General features: G+C 50.8%; 1 protein-coding gene across 1 annotated transcript in view; it reads left to right on the top strand.

The window, feature by feature from the left end:
- ATOH8 (atonal bHLH transcription factor 8) overlaps window positions 1–13,184 on the top strand; it is a 36,227-nt gene extending 23,043 nt beyond the window's left edge. Inside the window, exon 3 of the mRNA XM_058683456.1 lies at window positions 8,298–13,184. Within this exon, the coding sequence (XP_058539439.1) occupies window positions 8,298–8,303 (6 nt within the window). The 3' untranslated portion in view covers window positions 8,304–13,184. The remainder of the gene's footprint in view (window positions 1–8,297) is intronic.
- Window positions 13,185–26,995: the final 13,811 nt, after the last annotated feature.

Below are 26,995 nucleotides of genomic sequence, written 5' to 3'. Positions count from 1 at the left end.
GTTACTGATGGACAGGGTAGCAGTGAGTAAAGAGCCCTGATCAAAGATGTCCCCCACCGTGCCTCCGGAATCTGGCTGTGAGAGGCCCAGGGATGATGCGAAGGGGTAGGGGGTGGTGTTTTTCTCACCTTAAAACTGCATTTGCACGCTGTTTTTGTGTAAGTCATTTGATTGTTTGGGCTCTCCAGGGGCTCCATGACCACATGTTATTGCCCTGCTGGTCCTGAAATATCCACAGCTAGACTTCTTCCTGGAGGTCTCCTGGAGAGATACATCGTGATCTTTGCAAAGGCGCGCTGGCCAGCATTTGGGCGTGAATTGGCTTGTCTGCTTGGTTCCCCATCACCCCTGCTGTCAGTTGCAGTAAGGATGGGGGGGGGGGGGAGGCACTGAAAGATGCAGGGCAGTGATGGCCAGCGATCCCCAGCTGGGGAAGAAGCAGGTCTGACAGGGATCTGTCAGCCCTGCGGTTAGGTGTGTGTGTGTATGTGCATAGCGGGGGTGGGGGTGGGGGTGGGAGTGGGGTGAGGGGCATGGGTCAGGGCCCACCGGGAAGCTGCCAGGGAGCAGGGCCTTCCTCACCTGGCTGGGCCACCTGTCTGCCCAGCTGTCTGCTCCCCTCCAGCCTGAGTGCCTCCCCTGGCTATGGGGCAAGGTCACGGGCTCCTTGAGCTCCTGGGGTCTGGAAGAGCAGTGTGTAGCCGAGTGGAATTGGCTGGACAACATCACAGAATGGGAAGCAGATGGGAAGCTGCAGCAGCTGGGCCTCAGGCCTCTCTCGGGCCAGCTCGACCCTCCCAGTGCTCTGTGCTCTGGGTGGGGTGGGGTGGGGGCCAAGAAAGACAGACAGGCTGATGGACGGGGAGATATAAACAAAGGAGAGGCCAAGAGAAAGCTGGCACAGAGACACATAGGCAAAGCATGGAGAAAGAAAGTGAGAGACTGGCAGCCAGAGAGAGCGGCCTGTAGCCCAAGAAGGCGTCAGCGCGGCGGGGGCCGCGGCTCTCCCTGGCCATCCCCTGCAGGCTCAGTGGGCTCCTTCTGGGTTCTGGCCCTGGCTCTGGGAATGCCAGGCCTCCCACTGCCAGCCACCTTTCCCTTAGGCTCAAAGGACAGAGACAGAGATTTTCTTAGAACCAAGGAAGGTGGCAGCTGGGTGGATGGCTTGGGGACTCACCAGCCCGCTTTGCAGTGAAGAAGCTGAGCTGTCCAGAGGTCAGGGGGTCTGCCTTGCTCTGCTGCATCTTAGCAGCGTGACCCAGGCCAGTCAGGAAACCGGACCGGCCTCCATCTCCTCATCTGCAAAATGGGAGCAGAGATGGCCACCTCCCAGGGAGTGTGTAAGACAGCACATGCAAAGGAGGGCAGCGTGGTGCCCGGCACGAGGCAGTAGTTGGTAGCTCTGAGCGCCGATTCACTCACTTCTGGCCTTAGGCCCGGGAGGACAGCGGTGGACAGGACGACGCGACCCCCTCCTTCCCTCGGGAGCTCGCAGTCGAGGTATGTGGGGTGAGCGAGGGGATGATGATGGCAATCGTACCAACAATAATTCGTGGCACGGAGGGGTGTGGGAGTCCACATACAGTGCCTCGGGAGTGCAGAGGAGAGGCACGTTTTTCTCAGCCTGCAGCGGAGGTGGGGCCTGGGGGGTGAAGAGACTGGACTCGAGTTAGCCCCGATTATCCTGGACCGGGAGACAGCAGGGACCCAGCCACAAAACCCCGCCCTCCTGGAGTTTATGGTCCAGCCGGCGGGAGTAACTCCAAGTAAAGCTTCAGGGCAGCGTGGGGTGTGTGGACTGTGCTCTCCCAATGCTTGCCCAGCGTACCTGGATCCGGTTCTGCGACTGGCGTCTTAGCACAGGAGGGGGCCCCAGGGTCACCTGCTCTCATCCTCAACGTTGTCTGATGAGGGGGTTCATTCTTCCCGGTAGGACAGTTCTTCTGTATGTCACTGACTGACTGAAGTTTGGTCGTCTCCACTGGCCTCAGTCAATGGGGGGCTTAGACTGCTGGACCCACCCATGCTCCCACCTGGGGGGCTGGGGCCCGCAGGGCAGGGGAGCCTCTTCGCTGCCCAGGCAACTGTCTGCACACTAGCCTAGAGCCCCTGGCCACCTCAGCCGCTCCTCTAGTGAGGAGCGAACACAAGGGGGACCGGGCGAATCAATGCCATGTACCAGCAGCAGTGGTTTTCAGTCTCACCCTGGAGTTACATCGTCAGCTGCCCCAGGGCAGGGACTCTAACCCCGTGCCTGTCACAGAGCTGGCACCCAGTAGGGACTGAGTGCATCTTTGATGAGTGAATGAATTCTCCCAATTCATGGTCCCCAGGAGGATTCTCCTGGCCCACAAGGGGCTCTGGCCGTAACTTTGCAAATCTTAGATGGCTGGGACCTCAGAGGGCCCTCCCAGCCCGGACACAGTGGGATCCTTGATTCACACCATGTTCCCGCCCTCAGAAAATAGCAGCCAACTCCAACTGCTCATAAATTTCCTGCCTGTCACCCCTGGCGCCCAGGCCAGGCGGGGCGGGAGGCGCTGGGGGTGGGCTGGTCCATACCTGCTTCCAGTTCCCTGGGAAGTTGGGAGGCCAGAAGCCCAGGCCTGTGCTTGTGCCCAGAATAACCTCAGCACAGCCTGGCCCGTGGAGATGTGAAAACACATCTGCCAAATGCAAAGGTGTACAGGCTGGGGTGTTGGAGAAAACACAAACACCAGCAGTTACACAACATAACTCCACTTTCATAAACTGCTATATAGGTGCCAAGCATACTTAAATAATAAAAATTTTAAAATACAAGTAAACAAATAAACACCCAGACAAACAAAAAAAAATACTATACAGGTAGGTCTGAGCATAAAAATATATGGAACAATAAGTCACCCAAGGCTATCAGTGGTTTGCTCCTAGTGGGGAGACTGAGGTGATTGAAATGTTGTTTCTTCTGTTCACTCTTCTGTATTTTCTAGTTTTTCTATAATTAACATGTCCTACCTGTGTAATGTTTTTTAAAAACTTAACTGCTTTATTGAGATCGTATATAGTTCACCTGTTTAAAGTGTCCACTTCAGGGTCGCGTGGGTGGCTCAGTTGGTTAAGCGTCCCACCCTTGCTTTTGGCTCAGGTCATGATCTCACAGTTGGGAGTTTGAGCCCCACATCAGGCTCTGTGCTGATGGTGCGGAGCCTGCTTGGGATTCTCTCTCTTTCCCTCTCTCTCTGCCCCTCCCCTGCTTTGTGTGCACGCTCGCATGCTCTCTCTCTCTCTCAAAATAAATAAATAAATTTAACAACAAAAAAAATTACTTAAAAAAAAAAATGTGTCCACTTCAGTGGTTTTTAGTATTTTCACACCTATGTGCAGCCATTACCACAATTTTAGAACTTTTGTATCAGGCAAAAAAAAAAAAAAAAAATACCCTGTATGCTTTACTATTTCTTCCTACCCCACGGTCTTCGCTGTCCCTCAGTCCTAGCCTACTCTGTGGATTTTCCCATTCTGGACAGTTCGTGTAAATGGAATCCTGTGACACATGGTCTTCGGTGCCTGGCTTCTTTCACTCAGCGTACTCCTCTCAGGGTTCATCCATGGTCTGGAAATGTGTTGGAGCTTCATTTCTTTTTGTGGCTGAATAATATTCCCTGGCATGGATACACCACACTTTGGTTATCCATTCATGAGGCAAGAGACATGCCTTATGTGATTTTAGAAGTTGTGTCTACATTTTTAAAAACAATCCATTGAAAGCAAATTGGTCAAGATGACATAAACTTACTTTGAGACTTTTCAGCCTGTGATGCCTTTTTATGTTTCTAAACACCCATTAGTCAAACCGAGGACCCAGCTTTTTCCAGGAATGTGAGCCAGCACCTTCCAGTGTTCCCACTGTGTGCCAGGCCCTGCTTGGGAGGGGGGGGCAACGCTCCATTGTCTCATTGATTCTTGGCAACTGGAAGGTGAGTACTGTTACTAGGTTCACTATAAAGATGAGGAAACTGAGGCATAGAGAGATTAACTCACTTGCCCAGAGCCCCATAGCCTGCTGACTTTGGGGCCAAGGTGAACCCCAATGTTCTGCGTTTAGAACCAAACACAGAACCCCCTTCCCAGCCCAAACGTGGGTGTACTTAAAAGTGAAAGAAAAAATAATACCTAATAGCATGGGTCTTGAAAAATACTTTTCCCACGTCCTCTCTGTTTGTCTTTCATATTTTTTAAAAATTTTTAAAAAATGTTTATTCATTTGAGAGAGAGAGAGAGAGAGACAGTGCGATCAGGAGCGGGACAGGGAGAGAGGGAGGCACAGAGTCCAAAGCAAGCTCCAGGCTCTGAGCCATTAGCACAGGGCCTGACACAGGGCTCAAACTCATGAACTGTGAGATCATGACCTGAGCCAAAGTCGGACGCTCAACCAACCAACTGAGCCAGCCAGGCGCCCCTCGTGTTTTTGTTTTAAACTAACATCTGAAACCTGACTATTCTTTTTAGGACAAACTAATGCAAAAAAAAAAAAAAATAGGGATTTCCGTTTCACTAGATGTCTTTTTCTGCATGTGGAAGGCCGTATCCAAATTGCTAAAATGTAAAAAAAAAAAAAAAAAAAAAAGTATAATTTAAAAATAATGAAAAATGGTTAAGTAGATAACATGGACTGAAAATGAATTTAAAAGGTAAAATACCTTAGAAAGCAGACACAGTCATTTTTAAATGCCCCTAAAATGGTAAAATTGCCCTGCAATACACAGAAGTGATCAAAAGAGGAAACCAATCCACCTAAAGCCAGAGACAGACTTGGTAAGCAGAGGACAGAGTCAGAATAAGAAACTGGAGGTGAACAAAAGCAAAAAAAGATGCAGAATTGTTTCAGGATTCACAACAATTACCCCAAGTTTCCCTAAAGCATAGGCGTATTTTCAAAAATGCAAAGTTACATTTGAAACAGGAAACATACTCCATGGTATATAAAAGCTATGGTGAATAAAAAGCCTGTGACTGGAAATATTTATTCACGTGTTCAACAAATATTTGTCAAGATGCTCGTATGTGTCCAGACTGTTCTAGGCTCTCGGGCTATGTCAGGGAACAAAACAGACCATGTCCCTGTCCTTGTGGAGCTGATGTTCTGACCACAAATGATGTTCTGACCACAAATGAACAGATTAAAAAAAATGATTTCTAAATGTGATAGACTCAGCCACTTTGCCACTCTGACCAAATCACCTCCATCAGACTCAGCATGTCAGGCCGCGGAAAGGGACCTGGGAGGCCATCTTGCCTAGTCGTGTTCAAAGTTTATTTTCACTGCAGAACCTGTTTAAAGGGCATCTTCTGTGGTAAGGGGCTGGGATGTAGGAGACTTCTGTGAGCAGTGAGCCAAGAGCCTTTCCCCTCTGTACCCAGAGCCTTGGCCCAAAGAGGAAACACCACCTATAAATCCCAGAGCTGGATGGGGTTCGGGAGGCCCTCTCAGGCTGTGCTTCTATATGAGGTGACATAGGATGTTGACACCAGTTTCATGAGAAGGGGTCTATAGTACGGTTGCCAAAGTTGGGGGTATTTGCCAGCCCTCTCTGTTGCATTTGTAATTATGTGCCTGTAATTAATACACACACGCATACACCCTGCCCCTTCTGAAGGGTTTGTCCATGGGTTTGTCTCCTAACCTCTCAGCCACAGCTGATCTGTGGAGGAAATCTGATTGAGGCTGGACCACTGGCTGCCTCCACTGGGACATTTGAGTTGGGGCACTGAGAGACTGGGCCAGCTGGTAGGCAGGAAGGAAGCAGATACTTGATGTGGCCGAGTGCTGCTTCTGGGAGGCACCTAGAGGGAAGGGCCACAGATTGACTCAGGGTGCAGTTGTGATCACAGGATCATAGGAGTTCAGAAAACAACGAGTAAATAAAGTCTTGTGAATTTCTTCATTGCAGGACTTTTCAGTCCTTTAATACGCTAATATAGGTAGTGACTTTCCAAGGTGGGGTCAAGGTCTAAAATGTTTCCCAGACTCCCAGATGGGATAACCTCACCTGCCTAATGTTCATACCCTTTGGTGGGAGTGCAAATCCATGTGTGTGCTGTACAAGTGAAGGAATTAAGCACAGAGAGGGAGAGTGAGTTCCCCAAAGTCACAAAGCTGGTTGATCACAGAGGAGGTCCTGGCACCCAAGGCCTCCTGGTGTTTTCCCACCATGCCCCATTTGACATAAGACTTCCACGTATGGATGATACGTGTGCTGGGATTCCTGTACCGAGGTGGGCGGTGGGAACACAGGTCCAGTGTAGACACCAGGGAAAGGGTGGGAGCAAGAACTGAAGGTCAGGCTTTGGCGAGAAGAACCTGGCTCCCTTGCTCTTGGGTGGTAGTCATGGCTTCCGCAGGGCCTGAGGGCCAATAGCGAGCCCGGGCAGGGCCCTGGCACCTTGACCGAGTAGCCAGTGGGACAGCTCCGGCCCGCCTGCCCAGCCAGCCTTCTGCGCCGAACCCCCAGACCGCAGGCCGGCTGGACAGAGAGGATCTCTGGGCCCTTCTCCGCAGGGCTCGCCCAGGCAGCCAGCGACTGGCTGACGCGGGCTGTAAATCACCCCGTGGACCACAGACCCTGTGCCATCCCCACGGGTTTCCTTTCCGCCTCTTAATCCTCCTCCTCAGACTCGGTAACAAAAAGCAGATTCCTGCTGGGGCCAGCCACGCACCGCACTGTGGGCTCAGAGGATGTGAGCCGGGACTCACCCCATCAAGATGCTCCCTCTTCTTTCCTTTCTCCCTTCTCAGCCTCTGTTAGCTAGGGGACGCCCCCTCCTCCTGGCCCAGCTCTCGCCTTCCTCGGACCCCACTTCCAGCCTTACCCCAGCCTCACACCCTGGCCGCTGGCCAAGCCCGGCGCCCCAGGCCTGCGAGGCTCACCGGGGCCTGTGGTTGGCAGGCCCTCCAGGCTGTGGTTTGGCCCCATCCCGGCTCCCCAAGCCTCCGGTTCAGCAGAAGCAGCTTCTCTGTGGTAGAACAAACATTGTCGATCCGCATTCGAATCCTGATGGCCGCCAGCTTCCAGCGCCCCCTCTCCACCGGCGATGGCTCACCTCTGAGATGAGGGTGCGGAGAAAGCCCCCCTGGCATGGTGGAGGTGCCTGACAGATGTTTTGCTTCAAAAACGAGTACTTAGCTGTTTGTTCAGGGTTGTTGCAAGAATCCCAGAGAAGCGGTATTTGGAGCTGCTTTCGTAGGAGTGTGCTGTGCCAGGTTAGGGCACTGCTGTTGCTCTTTGGCGTGTTTGGGTAGACTTGGAGGCCTCGCAGACCGCCCCCCCCCCCCCCCCCCACAGTGCTGACCTCCCTCAGAACCTGAAGTCCCAGCAGCCCCTGTGACCTTTCCCTGTCTCCTGTCCCTGGTAGCAAGTCACACCCTGCGGTCAGTTTTCTCATGAGCGACACCAGGTTCAGGTGCCAGAGTGAGGGTTCCAAAGGTCAGGACTGCGAGGCGCGCACGACGGTGCAACCTAGTGGTTTTCCAACTAGGCTCCTGCGCACCCTGGGTTCTCAGAGATGTCCCAGGCCTCCCGTTGGAGGGAATACACCCTGTGACCCCCTCTCCCTGTGTGCTCCCTACCCTGCTGCTGCAAACACACCAGACCATGTTTATCTGTTTTCTGTGTTAGGGTTTCACGGGTTTGACTTCACTTCTGCTGCTTAAAAGAAAGTTTGAAAATTATTGACCTGCTCTAGCTGTGTCAGGAGAACACTGAGGCCCAGAGGAGTTAAGTGACTTGTCTCAGGTCACCCACTTGGTGGGGTGGACAGACAGCACCTAGAGGAGGCCCCTGGACTCCTGGCATAGTGCTCTTGTCTGAACAGCGTAGGGAAAAGGGGCTGCAGGTGGTCATTCCTGTGGGCGGGGGGGGGGGGGGGGGGCAGACCTGACTTACATCCCTCAGAGGTGTGACCCGGAGGACTGTGTTATCAGCACCAGGTGTCCCTGAGTCCCCCTCTAGCCCCTGCAGCCCTGCCCATATCCCCAAAGCGGCCAAGTCAGCAATGGCTCTGAAATGCAGAGTGAGGAGTAAGGGGACAGTGTGGGCTCTGGAGGCAGCCAGTTCTGGGTCCAGATGCCGGCTCCATCACTTACTGAACCCCTCAGGATGCAGTCCCCTGCCTGAGCCACACAGGTCCCTCCCGGGGCAGGAGCCAGCAAGGATCAAGAGAGAGGAGGTGCTGGGGTGCCAGCTCCTGGGATCAGCTGGCCTTTAGGAAAGAGTCAGGAGAGTCAAGTTTTTCTGATGGTTGGTTGTTTCTTTCAGGAGTGACTGGCCCCGGTCTAGACCAAGGATGCTTCCGTGGGCCCTCGTTCTGGTCAAGCCCGAGGAGAAGGTGAGCTCTCCAAGTCCAGCCTTGTCTTCTCCAGGATTCCACCAGATGCTCAGACCACTGCCTCTCAGGGTGGGGCAGGGGCACACCTGCCTCCCTCTTGCCCTCCTGTCCCCCCTCAGCCACTCTGGTGACTCTGCACTTTGCCCTCGGCCTGGTGGGGAGGGGAGAGCAAAGCCTCTCCCTTGCCCAGGGCCTGAGGCCCCTGTCTGGCTGCAGAAATTCGTTGCCAAAGATTCCACAGAGACACTGAAGAAATGGTGGTGACAAAACCCCACGGCAAAAAGCCACCCCATTGCTCTAGGACTTTTGCTCCTCCTGTTGCCCGAGTTCCATCTCAAGCCAAAGACGAGTCAGCGATCCCACAGGAAACTCATGGAAGGGATGGACATTTGGTGACCATTGGAAGCACTCAACCTTCTGACCTGGCACTCTCTTTCTACGCTGGGTCCTGAGCTGGTTGGGTATAAGATAAGCCTTCTGGGGGCTGTGAGAGGGGGCTGGGGGTGCTTATATGGAGGGGGATGTGAGATCCTGGCCCTCTTCTCTCCTTCCCACTGGCTGCCTAGGCCTCTGACCCTGATTGTCAGTGTTCTGGTCCAGGCTTCTTGGGCCCTGAGCATCATGGCAAGGGAGTAAGAGGGAAAAGAAACCAATTTGACCACCCTGTACCCCACCGCAGGGTCTTGTCCCCCAAGGTGACCAGCCTAAAGGGTCTTTGCTCCCCAGCCAGCCCAGCCAGCCACTCCTTGCCCATGGCCCACCCTCCTGGCTGGGAAAACAAGATGGTGCCCTGCATGAAGGCCAGTAGTCTGTTCCCGGTTATGCAAGGGGTGGGCAGAGGGAAGGAAGGGACCAGGGAAATGGGCCAGTATGGTGGCGAGGGGCATGTTCAAAGCCAAGGCCTATTCCTTCCTTGTGCTCAAAAGGCCAAAGCTGTTCACATCTGTGCTCAACCATCTGCTTCAAATTGAAGTAAAAGCCCAAACATGTAAAGAAAACACTTGCTCGTGTTGAATGGACTCTGTGGGCGACCAGGACTTTGGCTGGTCAGTTAAGGGGGGGTTGTGGGAGGAGGGGAGAGGCTGGTGTCGGCCTAGAAGTTGAGCGTGTGAGTGTGTGTGTGTGTGTGTGTGTGTGTGTGCGTGTGTCAGGGTGTAGGGAGCCCTCACTATGACCTCAAATCTGGACTAGTGACCAGGAGGCCTGGTCAGAAACATGTGAGGAGCTCTTTCCACTTCATACCTCACTTAATCCATTCCACGAGTTTATGAGGTGGGAACTGTCATTTTAATCCCATTTTACAGATGAAGAAATAAGGCCCCAAGGAGACAGTGATGGATCTGGCCCCCAAATCAGGGTGATCTCACGCCAAATCCTGTGCTCTTACCCCCTTTCTGGCCCCATAGTCCAGTCCCAGCCCAAAGTCTTTGTGTGGCCTTGTCACATCACTTCACCTCAGTGGGCATTTGGGGGTGGGGAAGAGGTCATAAGATAAGAATGGGGAGAGGACTCTCAAGGGCAGGGCTGCCCAGGGAGATGGGAGGTGATGAGGAAAGGAGCTATGCTCCTGCAGGGTGCACATTTGTCCCTTGGTTCAGCCCAGCCACGCCGTCTCTGTCTGCTCCCTCGGATCCTGGACCGGGTCCTGAATGTCTGCAGGTGCAGCTGACTGACAGGAGCCTCCTCCCCCTGCACTAGTGTTTCCCAGGCATGGCCCTTTGCCAAGAACCAGGTTGTTGGACAGGTCCTGGATCTGGGACAGAAGTAGGGGACCCAGACTGCTCAGAGCACTCCTCAGAGCAAAGGTGCCCTGCAAGACAGAATGGGCTTGGGATGGGGGCTACAAGGGGATGGTCACTGGGGTGTCCAGGTGGCTCAGTCGATTGAGCATCCAGCTCTGGATTTCAGCTCAGGTCATGATCTCATGGTGGGGAGATCAAGCTCTGCGTTAGGCTCAGCACTGACAGCATGGAGCCTGCTTGGGATTCTCTCTCTCCGCCCCCCCCCCCCCCACTGCCCCTTTCCACTCTTTCTCAAAATAAACATTAAAAAAAAAAAAAGGTTGGTCACCTAGGGCTCCAGGCACAAGGCATATCCCCACTCACTTGTCTCCCTGACTTTCTGAGTATCGCTGGTGACACTTCCTAGGGAAGCAGGAAATGTGGACCAAACAGCATGAAACTTATTGACATAAGAGGACCCTTTCTGTTACTAAAAGGTGGGGAGGTACCCTCATCCTGCCACCAGGGGACCAGACCCCATGGCCTTACCACCCAGAAACAACCCGTGGCCTCCACTCCCACCCCTCTCTTATTCCTGGCCTTTGTAACATACTTCCCTTTCGTTCTGAAGCATCTATTGGTCATTAGCTGCATATCAGACATTAAGCTGGGTGTTCACAATGGAGGAATGGATCTCACACAGCACCTGTCTTCACGGAGCTCATGGACCTGCAGGCAGATAAGCAAATAATTATGATACAGTCAGATGACTAAGATGTTGTTGGGAATTTCAGGCAATTCCTCCAAAGAGGCCTTGGGAGTTGGGTCTTGAAGGATGAACAGAAGTTTTCTCTGTGCAGAGGAATGGGAGAAGGGCTTTCTGTGCATAGGAATACATAGCCCTGGTGGGACACTGGAATCACCTAAGGAGATTATGATTATTGATATGAAGTATTTATGCCAAAGTCCCATCTCCAGAAACTCTGATGTATTGGTCTGGAGTGTGACTTGGGCATTGGGATTTTTTTATGTTTAATTTTGAGAGAGAGAGAGAGAGAGAGAGAGAGAGAGAGAGAGGTAGGGGCAGAGAGAGAGGGAGACACAGAATCCAAAGCAGGCTCCAGGCTCTGAGCTGTCAGCACAGAGCCCAACACAGAGCTTGAACCCATGAACCGTGAGATCATGACCTGAGCCAAAGTCGGTGCTCAACCAACTGAGCCACCCAAGCGTCCCTGGCACTGGGATTTTTAAAAGCTCCCTAAGTGATTCCAAAGTGCTGGCAAGATTGAGAGCTACTGGTTTAAGTGGGCTCAGGTTTCTGACAAAAAAGTGATTTAGAATCACTGATGTGGGATACATGCCGGGCCAAAAATGTGGATGGGTGGACGTGGGTGTGTGTGTATAGCTCTGTGTGCACATGTGTGCACATATGTGTGTGAACGATTGAAAGTTCATGCTTTTCTTTCTTTTTCTTTCTTTTTCATGCTTCCCCCCCCCCAGCACAGCCGCTTGTGTTTGTGCATACACACACACACACACACACACACACAAATGTACACTCCTTCTTGCATACACATGGACACCTGTATACACGCTTGCAGATATTCCCAGGGAAGGGCGATCCATTTGAGGTAGATTGAGATTGCCAATTTCACTGGCAGCCTTTCAGGCCATTTTATGGAAGCAGCCAGGCAAGAAGACCCTCGACAGGATAAAAATTATGAAGAGCCACCCCCCCTCACGTCCCAGTCCAGCAGAGGGTTTGTGATCACAGAGCCCTGCAGGTTTGTCTGCGGCACAGCCTCCTGCTTTGTTGTTTGCTCTGCGTCCTGAGCCCACGTGCCGGTGATGGCTCATCAATCACCAGCCACAGAGGGACCCAGGGGACCTGCGAGTGACACATATGTCTGTGTGTGTACCTCTGAGTGTCTGCCTGGTTCCTGCAGCATGCATGCTTCCTGCTCTCCGCAGGACACAAACCACAAAGAACTGCTCCAGGACTCGGAGTTCCCAGCTCCACCCAGCTTTATAAAACTTCAAAAACTCTGTGCACATCAGCTGCACTGCTTCCTGGTTCCGGCCCCACATCATCCCAGAAGATGGGCTTAAGTTCTGGGGAGGGCAGTCCATGAGTCCCTGGGCCTTTCTGGGCTCACAGCTGGGCCAGGGCCCCAGGTGGATTCTGTCTCCCCACACAGTGACTCCTTCCTGTCCCCATCACCATCACTCTGGCCTGAGACATCCTCCTACCCTCCCTCTACCAACCTGAGTCCTCCAAAGGCCCCGGGCTGTCCTTCTTTCTCCGACCCACCCTCACCCCTCTCCCCTTTCTCACCAGCCTGCGAGGAGGAGGGGCAGGTCCTAGGGGCCAGAACAGGTAACAGCATGCAGGGACTGTGCTGGGAGCTGGAGGAACCCACAGAGCCCCTCATGCCCGTGATCCAGGGCGGAGATGTGGGCAAGTGCTGTGCTGTGGTCAGCCATGGTAGGCCAGCTGGGGGGCCGGAGCTGGCAATGCACTTGCTTCCCTCTGTCCATGCTGTTTTCTGAGCAGCAACGTAGTCATCACCAGTAGCCCAGTGACAGTCTGGCCTTCTCAGAGCAAGACTTGGACATCTCCAAGTGTTTCCTTCAAGGGGACTTGTAATGCCATTGTCACTCTGACCTCTTGCTGCCGCCAATCCTGCACAGCTGTGTTCTGTTTCCAGACTCCAGGAGCACAGGGAGGCATGGAGGGGGACCTGCCTGGGAGGCGGGGTGGGGGTGGGGGGCCAGAGGAAAGGCAGCTGGCTTTTCCTTTGCTACCGCCCCCCCCACCCCATCCTGGTTCTCACCTTGGCACACTACTCCCCTCTGATACCCCAGACCCCAGACAAGCTCTGTTTGCCTTCCTGAAGCCGGGCACCCCGAAGGAACTTGTATTTATAAATAACGACCTGGTTTTACAGATATTTGGGCACATGTCTAATCTCCAGATGAGGTCTATGAATTCCTAGAAGGCAAAGATTGGGTCTAATTCATCTCCAAATCCTCGAAAAGGCCTTGCAAAATGTATATATCGGTTTCTTTGTTAAATGAATAAAAAAGTGGAAAATATGGTGATTCCCGCATTTACTTTCTTCCTTCCACAAATAGCTACCACGCAGCTAATTTGTTCAAGATCCCGAGAGAGTGGGACACAGGCGTTTTCCAAAACCTCAAAGAGGCTCCAAGGGAGAAGGGCCAGAGCAGAGTGGAGCCTGGGCTGTGGGGCCTTTTGCTCTTTCTGCAGCTGAGCCTTTTGAGACCCTGCGAAGAGGACAGCTTCAGAGCACACAGGCGAGGCACGGAGGAGGTAAACTGCTGTGGACCCGGTGTGGATGAATGAATGAGCGCTGCCACACCCCCTGACCGCCTGCCTCAGACATCACCAATCAGCGGTGGCTCTCCTTCCCGGGCTCTGCTGTCGGAGTTCCTGACCGCGCTCTGGGCAGTCACTGTTAATCAATCGAAGAGATGCGCTCTCTCTGCCTTCCTGGAGCAAGTTTCGGTAGGAACACCCTCAGACCAGCCTGCTGGGTGCACCGCCAGGAAGACCGGACTGAGGCTAGGTTAGAAGGCCTGCCTTCGCTATTGCTCATGGTGCTGTGTGGCGCCCCCTGGCTGGCCTGTCTTTGATCTGTTCCCGGCTGACCCTTCCTCCGCTGTGGCTGATAGTGGTTTATTTCTGAAGTCCCTCCCCTGGGCCCATCTCCGCTGGGGCAAAGTCCAGGTTCCTTAGCTGCCCAACAGATCTGTGGCCAGTGGTCCCTGCTGTCTTCCAGCGTCTCCAACGTCCCCCCCCAGTCTCTATGACCCCCAGTTTGGCATCCCGGGGTGCTGGCCAAATTCCAGGTTCCTTTTCTCTGGCTGCCCCTGAAACAACATGCTTTCTGAACCCTAGTGTTCGCTGCAGTGGAAACGGTTCCTTTTCAATCTAAACTTTCCTCTGCGTCAGATCCACCTAGGCCCCCTGGTTCCTCCCAGAACTGGAGTTCTCCCAGTCCCGAACCTGGGCACCCAGAGGGACCCTGCTTTACCCAACAGCAGTGGCCTAGGTCCTAAGGGTTCCCCTCTCCTGTTGAGATATAAATAAAAACATCTCCACCTCCATCCTGTCTTCACAGAAGGCCAGCATCGCTCCAGATCTCTGAGGATTCTCGGGGGCCTTATATCCCCATGGTTATCTCAGCTTTGACTTCTTGGGTCCAGTGAATTCATAATCTCTCTGCCAATTGCCTCCTATGGCTGATGCTGTCTCTCTAACCTGCTTCAGCTCCAGGGAACACAGCCACATTTCCTCGACTTCCCCCAAACATCACTCACATATGGCAGTTGTATGTAGAGGAATTATTTTTCTCTTTCTTGATGATTTTTAAAGAAATGTTTACACTCACACACAAAAAACAAACAAGGCCTTGCCTTTTTCTTCCCAATTTATTTAGCTGATTTCATATATTTTTGACAGGTTCATCATGTTTCCGGCAGTTATAAATATTTTCCCCTCTGGCTTCACTCCCTGACACTACATTTCTGGGCTGTGACTCACCCTAAGTTGTCCCACAGCTGGGGCTTGAATCCAGCCTTTTTTCTTCAATCTAATATCCCCCTTAACCAACCCCAGGTCCCCACCAAACCCAGGCCAGACAACATGAGACTGTAAAATATGATGTCCAGTGGAAAGGTCACGAGCAAATAGGGCGGCTGGCTGGGGCTCTCACCCACCCTCAGCTGAGCTGTAGCCAAGGTCCTGCTTCTGGGGCAGAGATACATAGGGATGCATGCCCTGGGGCAGCTACATTTCTCCCTTCAGGCTTTCCTGTAAGGGAAGCCTGTCCCTCCTAAAACAGCTGACTGATGACACCACCAGGAACAGGGGACAGGACAAAGCCTGCCCTTCCCCCAGGAAGCAGACAGAGCCCTGAACTCAGCCCTGTGCCAGCCCCATACCCCAAACCACCTTCAAAGCCATCTGGCCCACAGACAACAAGCATTCATCCTCTGGGGTTTCATTTTCAGCTCCACACCAGAAGTTTCTAGAGAATTTCCCTCTTCCACACACATACATGCATGCAACACACAATTTTTTTTTTTTTTTAAATAAAGAACTCAAAATGTTTCCAAGTTCCAAGAAAGAAATCTCCATTTTGGGGGAAGAAAATAAAACAAAAGCCAAGTTTTTTGGCACACTTTGGGATAGCTATGTTGACCTTTATTTTCTAAATAAAAACCCGGATTTGAAAAAGATTTTGGTGCCTCTTTCAGGTGTGAGAGGCAGTCAAGGAAGCCAAATTTGTAATTTGGGGAAGAGCTCTAAGATGAACAGGACTGGGCCTTCTAAGAGCAAAGGGTTCAATGGCCCTCTCCATTGGGAGCCTCAGCGTAATATACTCCTCGGAAAAGTCCTGCAGGAGGAAAACATTTAACTTTGAGAAACGAGCGCCTCTCCAACTTAGTTCAGCACTTATTCTCTTAAAAAAAAATGCTGGGACACCTGGGTAGCTCAGTCAGTTAAGCATCTGGCTTCAGCTCAGGTCATGAGCTCACAGTTCGTTTGTGAGTTCAAGCCCTGCATCAGGCTCTGTGCTGACAGCTCAGAGCCTGGAGCCTGCTTCAGATTCTCTGTCTCCCTCCCTCTCTGCCCCTCCCCTGCTGGCACTCTGTCTCTCTCTCTCTGAAAAACAAACATTAAAAAAATGTTTTTAGTGTGGAAAAATATATGTAGCATAATATTTGTCATTTTAACCCTTTTTAGTGTCACAATTCAGTGGCATTAAATATGTGCACAATGTCGTATAACCATCACCACTATCTATACCCCAAACTTTGTCCTCACCCCCGTAAAAACCCTTCCCACCTCCCCACGGCCCCTGGTAGCCTCTATTCTACTTTCTGTCTCTATGAATTTGCCTATTCTAGGTAACTTATGTAAGTGAAATTTTGTACCATAATTTGTCCTTCTCTATTAGCCTTAATGCACTAAGCATAATGCTTTTAGTAAGGTCTGTTCATGTTGTAGCCTGTGTCAGAACTTTATTCCTTTTTGTGGCTGAATAATATTCCGTTGTATGTATATGCTACATTTTGCTTATTCATTCTTCTATTGATGGAGCACACTTGATCTTTATTTCACACCCCTGTCTCTCGTGGGACACTAAGAGGGTTCCCTGGAGCACAGTTTGAAGACTGCTAGTGTGCGAAGCCACTAGAATGTTTGGATTTTGAATGGGCCAGGATTTTCTTACCCACGTGCTTGCCCCAGGCACTGCCGGAAGTGCTCTGGTCAGCTCGGTCTCCAAACTCAAGGCTGGGCTGAAGCCGCGAGAGGTGAAGCTGTCTGAGAAGTACCTTGGAGGGGTGCTCAGTGGTCAGTGCTTGGGGAGATGAGGGAGAGCCTTGCCCTCTAACCCTCGCAGGACACATGGCCCTGCTTGTGCTGTGGGGACCCACTGGGATGACTGACAGCTCAGTGTTGGTGACATCTGTCAGGGCTGCCTTCCCGGGCTTTGATGGTAGGACTGGACAGGAGACAAACTTGAGGGGAGCAGTTGCCTGAGAGGCCTCGGCCCCCTCTTGGCAGCCTCACAGGTGCGCCCTGTCCTGTTCCTTCAGGGAGCTGGACGACGTGTTCTGAACCACTGCCCCTCCCCGCCCTTCCCTGTCAGCACTTCCCACGGAGACCGCTTTCTAGCAGGCAGGCAGACCCTCGAGGCTCAATCCCCCTGTAGAGGGTCTTCCGCTGCTCTCTCCTCCCCCACAAGCGGGTCTGGGAAAGGCAAGCGAGGCAGCAGCCAGAGTCGAGCCTCCTGTGACTGGGGGAGAACCTGGGCCCCTCCGGGAGCCTGGAGGCCTGGCGTCCAGCTTGGCCGCCTCTCTTGACTACAAGTAGCCAGTGGCTCTGTGACCTCCAAGGTCTCTCAGAGCGATGTCCAACCTGGGTCCCAAACTGCGTGGGTCCTGCCTGTGTGCCGGAGGTCAGGGCTCAGGTTACAACCCCACACACAGGCTCTACCACCACGAGGAGCTGGAAGCCATGCCTCGTTCTTGCTAGAACGGCTGTTATGTCTCCTCCCCAGAGATTATCTTTTAAACCGGAGAACTATTTGAAGGAGCAAAGACCTTGCCAGAGTTGTGAAACAAAAAAGCAATGGCATCTTTAGAGAAACTACAAATAAACGAGCGGTCATCCTTCTGATCTGGGTACAGGTCACCTCCTCAGCCCCCAGCCCCGTCCCCTCAACAGAAGGCCCTTTACTTTTTATCCAAACTCCATGTGGCTGGGGCCCCCCAGGACACCTCCCTTCCCCTCACGTCACTGATACTTGGATCTCCTTCCATCTTCCTGGCTCAGACGTGGGCTCCAGGAGGGCAGGGAGGGGGTCCGGCTGTCTCCTTCTGCAGGCCCCGAGGCCTTGCCATACAGCACGGCTGCTCGGGGGTGGGAGGGCTCCTTGGGATTCTTTGCCCTGGTGAGGGGCTGCAGCGTGAGCCCAGAGGGTCCTGCCCATCCCACCCCGGCCTGCAGGCCATCTTGCCAAGCCCAGCAGAGATTCAGGTGAGGGAGAAAAGTATCAGGTAAGAGGAGTGTTGTCGGTGTGAAAGGAATGAGCCAGATGGATCACACAGTGAGGGGAATCGGTGACGTTGAAGCTTCTCCAGCCCAAAGCTGTGCAGAGGATCGGAGTAAAATCGCCTCCTCCACAGGACGAGGTTGGGGGTGTTCACCCTTGCTGGGGCCTGTGAGCACCTGCCTCCTAGGGCCTGAGCCCACCTTGAGCCTGCCTTCTCCCAGAGCTCTGGTTCCCTCTCCCACCTGGGTCAGTCTATTCTCAGGGGGTTTTCTTCCTGGCTTACAGAGCCCAGCCCTGCCAGGAGCCAGGCCTCTCTCGGTTCTTCTCTGTCCTCTGAGGGAGCCCATTTTTGCCTCCTGGCTTCTTCTTTCCTCTCCCCAGCCTGGTTTCCTCAGGTGTGAGTTCAGGGTTCAACAGCATACCCCAGGCCTCTCCTGGCATGCAGGTTGTCACAGGTGCCAGGGGCCCTGCCGCTGGTTCTCAGCCCTGCCGCTTACTCCTGTGTGACCCAGGAGAAGGACTCCCCTCTCTTAGCCTCCGTTTCAATTCATAAAATACGTGGTTGGAGGACATGATGACTATATCTTCTTCCAGCTACATAATTCTGTCACTCTAGAAGTTATCGGTCAACACCAGGCTGAGTTAAAAATCTACTTAAATTAAAAAAAAAATCCACTTAAATTCTATTCTAATTTCACCATTTTAAGCCTGCCTGCCCCATCAGGCATCACCCACGGTGGGAAGGAAGAGGCATTTCATTCCATCTGCTTTTCTCACTCAGGACTGGCCTTGGCGGGCCTGTCCTCTCCCCTGGCCCTCTGAGCCCCTCCCAGGGCTGTGGAACTTCCTCCCACCCAGTCCTTAGTCCTCAGTCAGGGGCTCGTTTCCTCCCCAGGGGCCTGAGCACTTTCCCAAGGAGCCAGTGCCTTCCTTGCTGCCTGGCCGCTTACTCAGAGGCGGGGCCTGGATCCTCTTGGCAGGTACCGACTTGCTGTAGATGAGACTTAATTAACACAGGATCCGATTTCCTCCGGTCCTGGGTGAGAGGCACCGCCTCAGGCGCTCAAGGACACAGCAGCGTGGTCCATTGTTGTCTGGAGAAGTCCAGCTGCTGCCCCTGCACTGCTGGCAGGGTCTGTCAGCTGCTGTCCTCTTGCTCCCCCTTGCTCCCGGGGGCTCTTTTCGCTTCCCTCCCTGAGGGGTTCATTCAAGTACACGCCCACCCTCACGACTGAAGTCCTTCTCCAGGGCCACATCTTCCAGCCCTCTCGCTCAGGATGTTCATGATGCCAAGTCCAGAGTTGGCCCTCAGTGCTCACCAGAACTGACCTGTCCACACATTTGATGCAGCCCATCCCCCGTCCCCGAAGTAGCGCTCTGTCCCTCTGGGCTGCCTCCTACTGCTCTGGCTGCTCCTTCTCAGCCTCTTTGGCTTGTTGGCTGTCCTGGGGCTCAGGGCTCTGGTCCGTCATTCTCTCTCCTCCCTAACACTTTGCAGGTCAATGACTTCCAGATTCATAGCTGCGTTCCCGAGACGGCTACATCCCTCTCAGAGGAAAGCCGGGTCCTACAGCCCCCTCCAAGTCCTGCACCCCCTGCCCCGCTTACCTCCCTGACCCCACCATCTACCCCTCCCCTCTCTGTGGTTCTTTGACACACCAGACCAGCCCGCCTCTGGGCCTTTGCATCTGCTCTTTCCCTACCTGGAATGCTCTACTCCACAATATCCCCATGACTTTTTCCCTAGCCTTCTTCCGTTCTTTGATCAAATGCTGCCTACTTGGTGAGGACTTCCCTGATTATTCTATTGTAAATTGCCTTCTCTGCCTACTCAGTAATTCCTTTCCTCCCCTTGGAAGGTAAACTCTCTGGGATCAGGGAGTTTTGTTTGTTTTAGTCACTGCATTCCTGGTGTCTAGAACATTGCCTGGCACATAGTAGTTGATCAACAAATATTGATTGAACAAATGACTGGATGCTTCAGTGTTTGTCCCTGTACATATGTCTTCATGTTCCGGGGGTTTTACTTCTGCGAGTAAATCCCGGAAGCGAGACTGTTATGTCAACTGCACATAGTGTAGAGTACTTTTAATTTTAATAAACAACCTCAGATTATTTCCCCACGGGGTTGTAGCAGGTCATGCCCATTTCCCTGCCTGTGCTGGATGTTATCTCACTCTTGATTCTTGCCAACGCGCTAATGAGGGGGGAGGCATCTCATTGTTTTAATTTTCATTTTCCTGACTAACTAGAGAAGGATGTGTTTCTTATTTATTGACCTCTTGAATTTTTCTTACTTCTATTAAATGTCTTGTTCACAGCCTTTGCTCATTTTTTGGTTTTGGGAGTGGTGGTGGGGGGAACACCTTACCTTTTCTAATGAGCGTTTAAAGGGAATCTTCATTTCTTAAAAAAAAAAAAAAATTCAGGGACGCCTGGGTGGCTCAGTCAGTTGCGCATCTGACTCTTGATTTCAGCTCAGGTCATGATCCCAGGGTCATGGGATCAAGCCCCGCATCAGGCTCTATGCTGAGTGTGGAGCCTGCTTAAGATTTTCCCTCTCCCTCTGCCCCTCTCCCCTGCTCACTCTCTCTCTCTCTCTTTTTCTCTCTCTCTCTGAAATGAAATGAAATAAAATAGAATAGAATAAACCAAATAATTCTGATACTTATGAAGGTTCTGGAGTTGTTGTCTTAGAGTGAGTATCCTGGTTTGCCACTGGGATCCCCTATGAGTTTTGGAATGAAAGATGTTTTAAAGTTTTTTTCTTGCTGATTCTCCATATTTTCTACAATGCATGTTGTTACTTCAAAAAAGATGAAAAACAATCATAGGAAAGTCGTGCTGTGATTCCAATGATGATTAGGATGTACTTTTTTATGACAGTTACATAAAAAGCCTCTCTGTATACAGAAACTCTAACAATGGATCAGCCAAAATGAAAAGGTGGGGAGAGATTATGGGTAAACTTTCCTTACAATGGGCGCCAGGTGAGTGAGGCAGGGAAGAGGTGATGGTGAATCCCTAGTGGAAAAGGATGAGCTGTAGGAATGATGGCACTTGGCCTACAACACTCTAGGCTGTGCCTTGGCAGACCTCACTAATCAATCACTTCAGTGGTTTCTCTGAAGTCCAGACTCAGCCTTAGAATCTTTCTCAACCCGGTAGGCCAAGGAGCCACCAGTCACAGATCAGAGTTGGGGGGCAAGATGAAACCCATTCACGCACTCTTGCCCAAGCAAGGGGCAGTGCAATGAGTCAGCCCCACAGAGGCCTCTCTTGCTGGGGCAGGGGCATGCTCCCCAGTGACCCCATGGCTGCCCCAGAGCTGCAGTCCAGTTGGTTGCTCCTGCCCGGAAGGGGCACCTAGGGTGTTTTTGACCTGCACTGGCTCCCATCATGATAGCTAGCATTGCTTTCTGGAATCCCTTTTCCTCTGGACTCTAGGTCTTGCTGGTAACTGGGAACACTGTCGTCAGCCTGGATGCTTGCTCTGGATTTTGCCCAGACCCTGGCACATCCCCTCGGGCGCCACACCTTGGTTGTTCCCGCCATTGGCCTGACTCTCCAGCCTCTGACTTCTGTTCTCATGATTCTTGGCCTCCCCTTGACCCACCACCCCCTGAACTCAGCTGTGATGTCATGCTCTGTGTCCAGTGGCACATCCCGACTCTCTAACCAGGCTCTTGGCCCTGCCTGCCTCTCCTTCCTACCCTGCACTTGGCTGGCCTCAGAGCTGACAGATTCACCAAGACTCACTGCAGTTTGCCTAGAATTCCTCACTGACCCTCCTCCTCTACATCAGGTAGGTTGATTAGAAAGGATAGGAGAAAATATTTTTTTAACAGCTTTTTCTGTTTGGGGAGAAACAGTAAATGATACAGAAAAATGACATAGAAATGTATGGAAAAAGTTGGCAGTAATTTAACCACCTGGAGATAACCATTGCTATTAAGTTGGCAAACACCTTCCCCAGTCACCTCTCCGCCTCCACACCCATTGAGATATGTGTATATAAATCGTCTTAAATGGGATCATGCTGTTAGTCAACCTGTGTTTTTCACTCATCCATATGCCATGAACATCAGAAAGGATGCCATTGATGAAAAACATATTTTCCTGCTCCTAGAATGTAAATTAGATTCCACCAGATTCTTTTTGTTCACCTAGCATATCTGCATTTTTGCTTCTTTTGAGTCAGAAACTTAATTCATGTCCCATTTCTTTCCCATAGTAATAGATCACCAATTTTTAGTCGGGTGTATACCCACCGCAATAAAGGCAATATATGCCAGCTCCCCCTGGACTATGTGTGGTCACGTGACTGAGTTCTGGTCAATGGGGTACGAGCGGAAGAAGGGTACATACAACTTCCCAGATGTGTCCTGTGGTGGTTTCATATATGTCCACAAATTCTTTGATAGTCCCTCTTGCATTAAGGTGAAGCCTAATCCTCCTCCCTTTAAGTGTATGCTGTACATAGTGACTTGCATCTAATGAACATCATGTGGCAGAAGTCACTGTGTGTGATCTGCAAGATATAGGACCGAAGAGGGAGTTGGCTTCCCTCCTTGCTCTATCTTGTAATAACCACTCTTGGGAAGCCAACTGCCAGGTCATGAGGACAATCAAGAAGCCCTGGGGAGAGGCCCATGTGGTGAGGAACTGAGGCTTCCTGCCAATAGCCACACGAGCCATCTTGGAAGCAAGTTCTGAAGCTTTCAGTCTAGCCCTCAGATGACTGCTGTCCTGGTGGACATCTTGACTGCAGCCTCTGAATTCCTGACTCAGGGAAGCTGAGATGATAAATGTTGATTGTTTTAAGCAACTCAGTTTTGGGGTAATCTGTTATGCAGCAGTAAACACCCGATACATGCCCTTAAGAGGATGGGTGGGTCTTCCCTTCCTCTTTCCCCTCTCTCTGGATGGAAGGTGGATATGTGAAGTGCCATCTTGGATCTTGCAAATGAGGGCAACATCCTGGGAATGGAGGAGCAACAACATGGATGGGGTCTGGGCCCTCGGCGGCTTTGTAGAGCAGAGTCAGAATAACAACGCACTTGTCTGAGAGGGAACTCAACAGCCACAGTAATAAAGCCAGAGCTTCCCAGTGTTGGGCCTCCCTGGTGTGTGTAAATGGGTTCCAGGTGTGTGAAGCTACTGTTGCCTTCATCCCTGGGCCAGTGGCTTCTGCACACAAGCAACCCTGTTCTTTTACGCCACTGAGCTATATGATTGTTATCGTTTTCTCTGGGTGCCAGCATGGAAATAAAACTTGGGAAGCTTTGGATCTCTGTCACAACAACCAAATCTTATCCTAACAAAGGCATCTTGAAAAGTGAGACATCACTTAATATGTTTAACATGCATTCTCCTAACTAAGGCGCCTGGGTAGTCGTGCCCTGAAGGGATCTGTCACATCTTGGCAGGTGAGGCTGGCGGGTGTTGCAGGTGGTCAGGCTTTCCGCAGGTCCAAGAGGCCCCACCGTGTTGGCGGTCACTCACCCTGTCTGGGCTGAGGGCCAACTGTGCAAACAAAGGAACAACCTTTCCTTGCCAGCCTCAGAGAACTGGCTGCCTTTGAGTCCGGCTCCCTTCCCCTGACCCCATCCATTCCCTGAGATCCCTTTTCTTTTTGGACTCTGCCCACCTCAGGGACAGAGGCAGCGACAGATCTGAGGCAGACGCAGTTCCTCTTCTCATAAACTGTTTAATGTCACTTATCCCTGATGATGGTTGTGGGTCACACATCCAGACAGAATCAAGCCTCATTTGGGCAGAATGCTTTTAAGAGGGATGGGATTGGGGCTTTCCTGATTTCACCTACTCAGGACAGCAGAATCGCAATTTTAATAGCTAGGTAAGTTTCACCTGACCCAGATAACCAGCTGAAGGTATCCTTTTCTGTGTTTAAACTAAGGACTATATGAAGTCAACGAAAGGATTTGCTTTAGCATGAATGACTTCACATTGTGATGTGAAAATGACATACATGTTACAATATCGCTTATGCAAACACAAACTCAAATCTGTATGACCGTGACTATTCTATAGTGGCATTCTGGGGTCACCGCCCGGCAGTTTCTATTAACTAGTGGGAACTCAGAGCAGTGTGGCCAGGAAATGGCACCGATGTGGACCTAGCGGGCTCCCTTAGGCCCTTCACACTCGCTCTCTCTACTGCTGCTCTTGGGATCCGGTGTTTTCTTGTTTCAGGGCCCTTATTTTAAAATTAGTTTCAGGATCTCATAAGGCAATCGCGTATAATTGGCGAGCAATAAAGGGTTTTTTCCCCCTTCTTTTTTGGGGCGACTTTTTATTCTGGTAAAATATATATAACATAAAAATTTAATATTTCAATCATTTTTATTTTTATTTATTTATTTTTAACAAGCCTTTTTTTTTTTTAATGTTTATTTTTAAGAGAGAGAGTAAGAGTGCAAGCGGGGGAGGGACAGAGAGAAAGGGAGACACAGAATCTGAAGAAGGCTCCAGGCTCCAAGCTGTCAGCACAGAGCCCAGTGCGGGGCTCGAACTCACAAACCACAAGATCATGACCTGAGCCGAAGGTGGACGCCACCCAGGCGTCCCTCAATCATTTTTAATTGTACAATTCAGTAGTACTAAGCACCCTCACAGTGTTGTATAGCCGTCGCCACAATCCATCTCCAGAGCTGAAACTCAGAACTCATGTAAGTTCCCATTTACCTGCCCCCAGCCCCTGGTAACTCTATTCTCCTTTCTGCCATTATGAATGGCCTATTCTAGCTACCTCATATAAGTGGAATCATACAGTATTTGTCCTTTTGCGTTTGGCTGATTTCACTCAGCATAATGACTTCCATGTTGCAGCACGTGTCAAAACTTCCATTCCTTCTTATGACTGAGGGTTAAGTTTTTAATCAACAGATTTTCACCGAGGTTGGATGTTTCCAACGCATTCTGCAAAATTCCTGCATTTATTAAGCCTGGAATTGGCTTCTCTCTTTCCTGCATCTTTGTTCTCTTTATTCTCTACATGGTGTCTGACATCTGGTAGTACCTGGGCAAGGTGTTTCATTCAGTTCCCTTGGATGAGAAGAGGCACTCCCAGGTTGGAGGTCTGTGCTGTGAACAGATGCCCTGTGGAGCAGAGGCCACTGTCTTTGGTGACAGCTCAGGAACACTCGCTGTCCCATGCCACCCACACGTTCTGTAACATCACGCTTTGGTGTGTTCAATGTGGCTTCATATTTCTTATTTGATTTAATCCAAACCCTATGATGTAGGCTGGGTGGCAGTAACCCCTTTTCACTCTCAGAAGACTAAGGCCCAGGAAGGTGATGGTTCTTGTCTCCCCAGGAGATCAGTGGCTTCATTGAGACTAGATGAGGGTACTCAAGTCCAGGAACTCTTCTATTACCACACGGAGTGTCTGGAAGGCAGCAAAGATTTCAGGGTCCCTTTTTCTCATGTGGTCCTTCCTCCTTCTGTCTTGAGGGGGTTGGATGGAGTGATAGGTGTGGAAAACATGGGGGGAAAGGAAGAATGAACACTGGTACTTTCCATTCATTCCTCAGCTGGTGGCAAACCCAGCTTTCTTTTGAGCTACCATTAGGGCTGAGTCTGGTGCCCTCAAGAGGCAAGGGTGGGAAGGTGGCAAACTGGAATGTGTCACCTCCCCAGGACTCTGGGCTAAAACCATGGAGCTGGGAGCCTTCTTAATTGCATAGACTTCCTACAGGAAGTGCCAGTAACTACAGCCCATTTGAGAATAAATGATTCGTGTGCATGATTCAAATATGATGAGATACAAAGGGAATGCTGTGAAAAATCTCTTCTCTCTCCTGTCACCAGCACACAATTCGTTCCTTAGAGGCATCAATGTTTTCTACTTTTGTATATCTTTCCTGAGAAATGTTACATACACATGCAAGTACATACACACACACATACACACACACACACACACATCAATGTATGCATGGATGTGGATGTATATGCCTATGTATATACACATATTTTTGCTTGCTTCCTCTTTTCCCCAGAAATAGTGGCATATTGTGCATAGAGCTCTGTGCATTGCTTTCCCCCATTTAATATATAATAGTAAGAGCAATAAACATTTATTAAGTGCTTACCCAGTACTGAGTACTGTTCTAAGAACTTGATATGTATTCATTGTCTTAGTTCATTTAATCCTCACGGCAACCCCATGAGGTAACATTATTTTTTCAACACTACTCATAATAAAAACCATGCAAATTAAAACAACACTGAGATACTGCTTTTCATCCATCGTGCTGCTAAAGATCAAAAAGCTTGCTAACACATCCTGTGGGAAAGGGTGTGGGGAAACCGACACAGTCCATAGATTGTTGGCAAGCAATTTAGCAATATCTATCAAAATTACAAAGGTACATAACTTTGAGCCAGCAACTCCACTTCTAGAAATTTTCCCTGCAGATATACTTCACAGATGCTGAATGACTTGGGCACGAATTGCTCATGCAACATTGTTTGTGGTGGCAAAAGTTTGAGAAAAACTTAAATGCACATCAGTAGAGACTGGCTAAGTAATTACGGTATACCCACATCCATTCCTTGGAATATTAGGCTGTTATTTTTAAAACAAGTCAACTTTTGGGGCGCCTGGGTGGCTCAGTCAGTTAAGCAGCCGACTTCGGCTCAGGTCATGATCTCAGGATTTGTGGGCTGCAGCCCCATGTCAGGTTCTGTGCTGACAGGTTGGAGCCTGGAGCCTGCTTCAGACTCTGTGTCTCCCTCTCTCTCTGCCCCTCCCCTGCTCATGCACTCTCTCTCTCTCAATAAATAAATAAGTAAATGAAATAAACATTAAATTTTTTTTAAAAAAACAAGCCAAGTTATTAAGCACAGTGGGATACTCTCCAAGATGGAGAATGTCTTGGTCCATTTGGATTGCTATAACAAGATACCATACGCTGGGTAGCTTATAAACAACAGATATTTCTTTCTTGCAGTTCTAGAGGCTGGGAAGTCCAAGATCAAGATGCTGGCAGATTTGTTATCTGGTGAGAGACTGTTTACTGGTTCATAGGTGGCTGTCTTTTCCCTGTGTTCTCACATGGCAGAAAGGGCAAGAGAGCTCTCTGGAGTCTCTTTCAGAAGGTCACTAATTCCATTCATGAGGGCTCCACCCTCAAGATCTAATCACCTCCCAAAGGCCCCATGTCTGAATACCATCACATCACCAATTAAGTTTCAAGATACAAAGTTTGAGGGGACACAAACATGCAGTCTAGAGCATCGAGGTAGTGCGAGATAATGGTTAGGACTCCAGCCTCAGGTCAGGTCCTC

This window comes from Neofelis nebulosa, chromosome 9 (genome assembly GCF_028018385.1).
Source record: "Neofelis nebulosa isolate mNeoNeb1 chromosome 9, mNeoNeb1.pri, whole genome shotgun sequence".
NCBI classification, from domain to species: Eukaryota; Metazoa; Chordata; class Mammalia; order Carnivora; family Felidae; genus Neofelis; species Neofelis nebulosa.
This window is presented reverse-complemented; position numbering and strand designations above follow the sequence as displayed.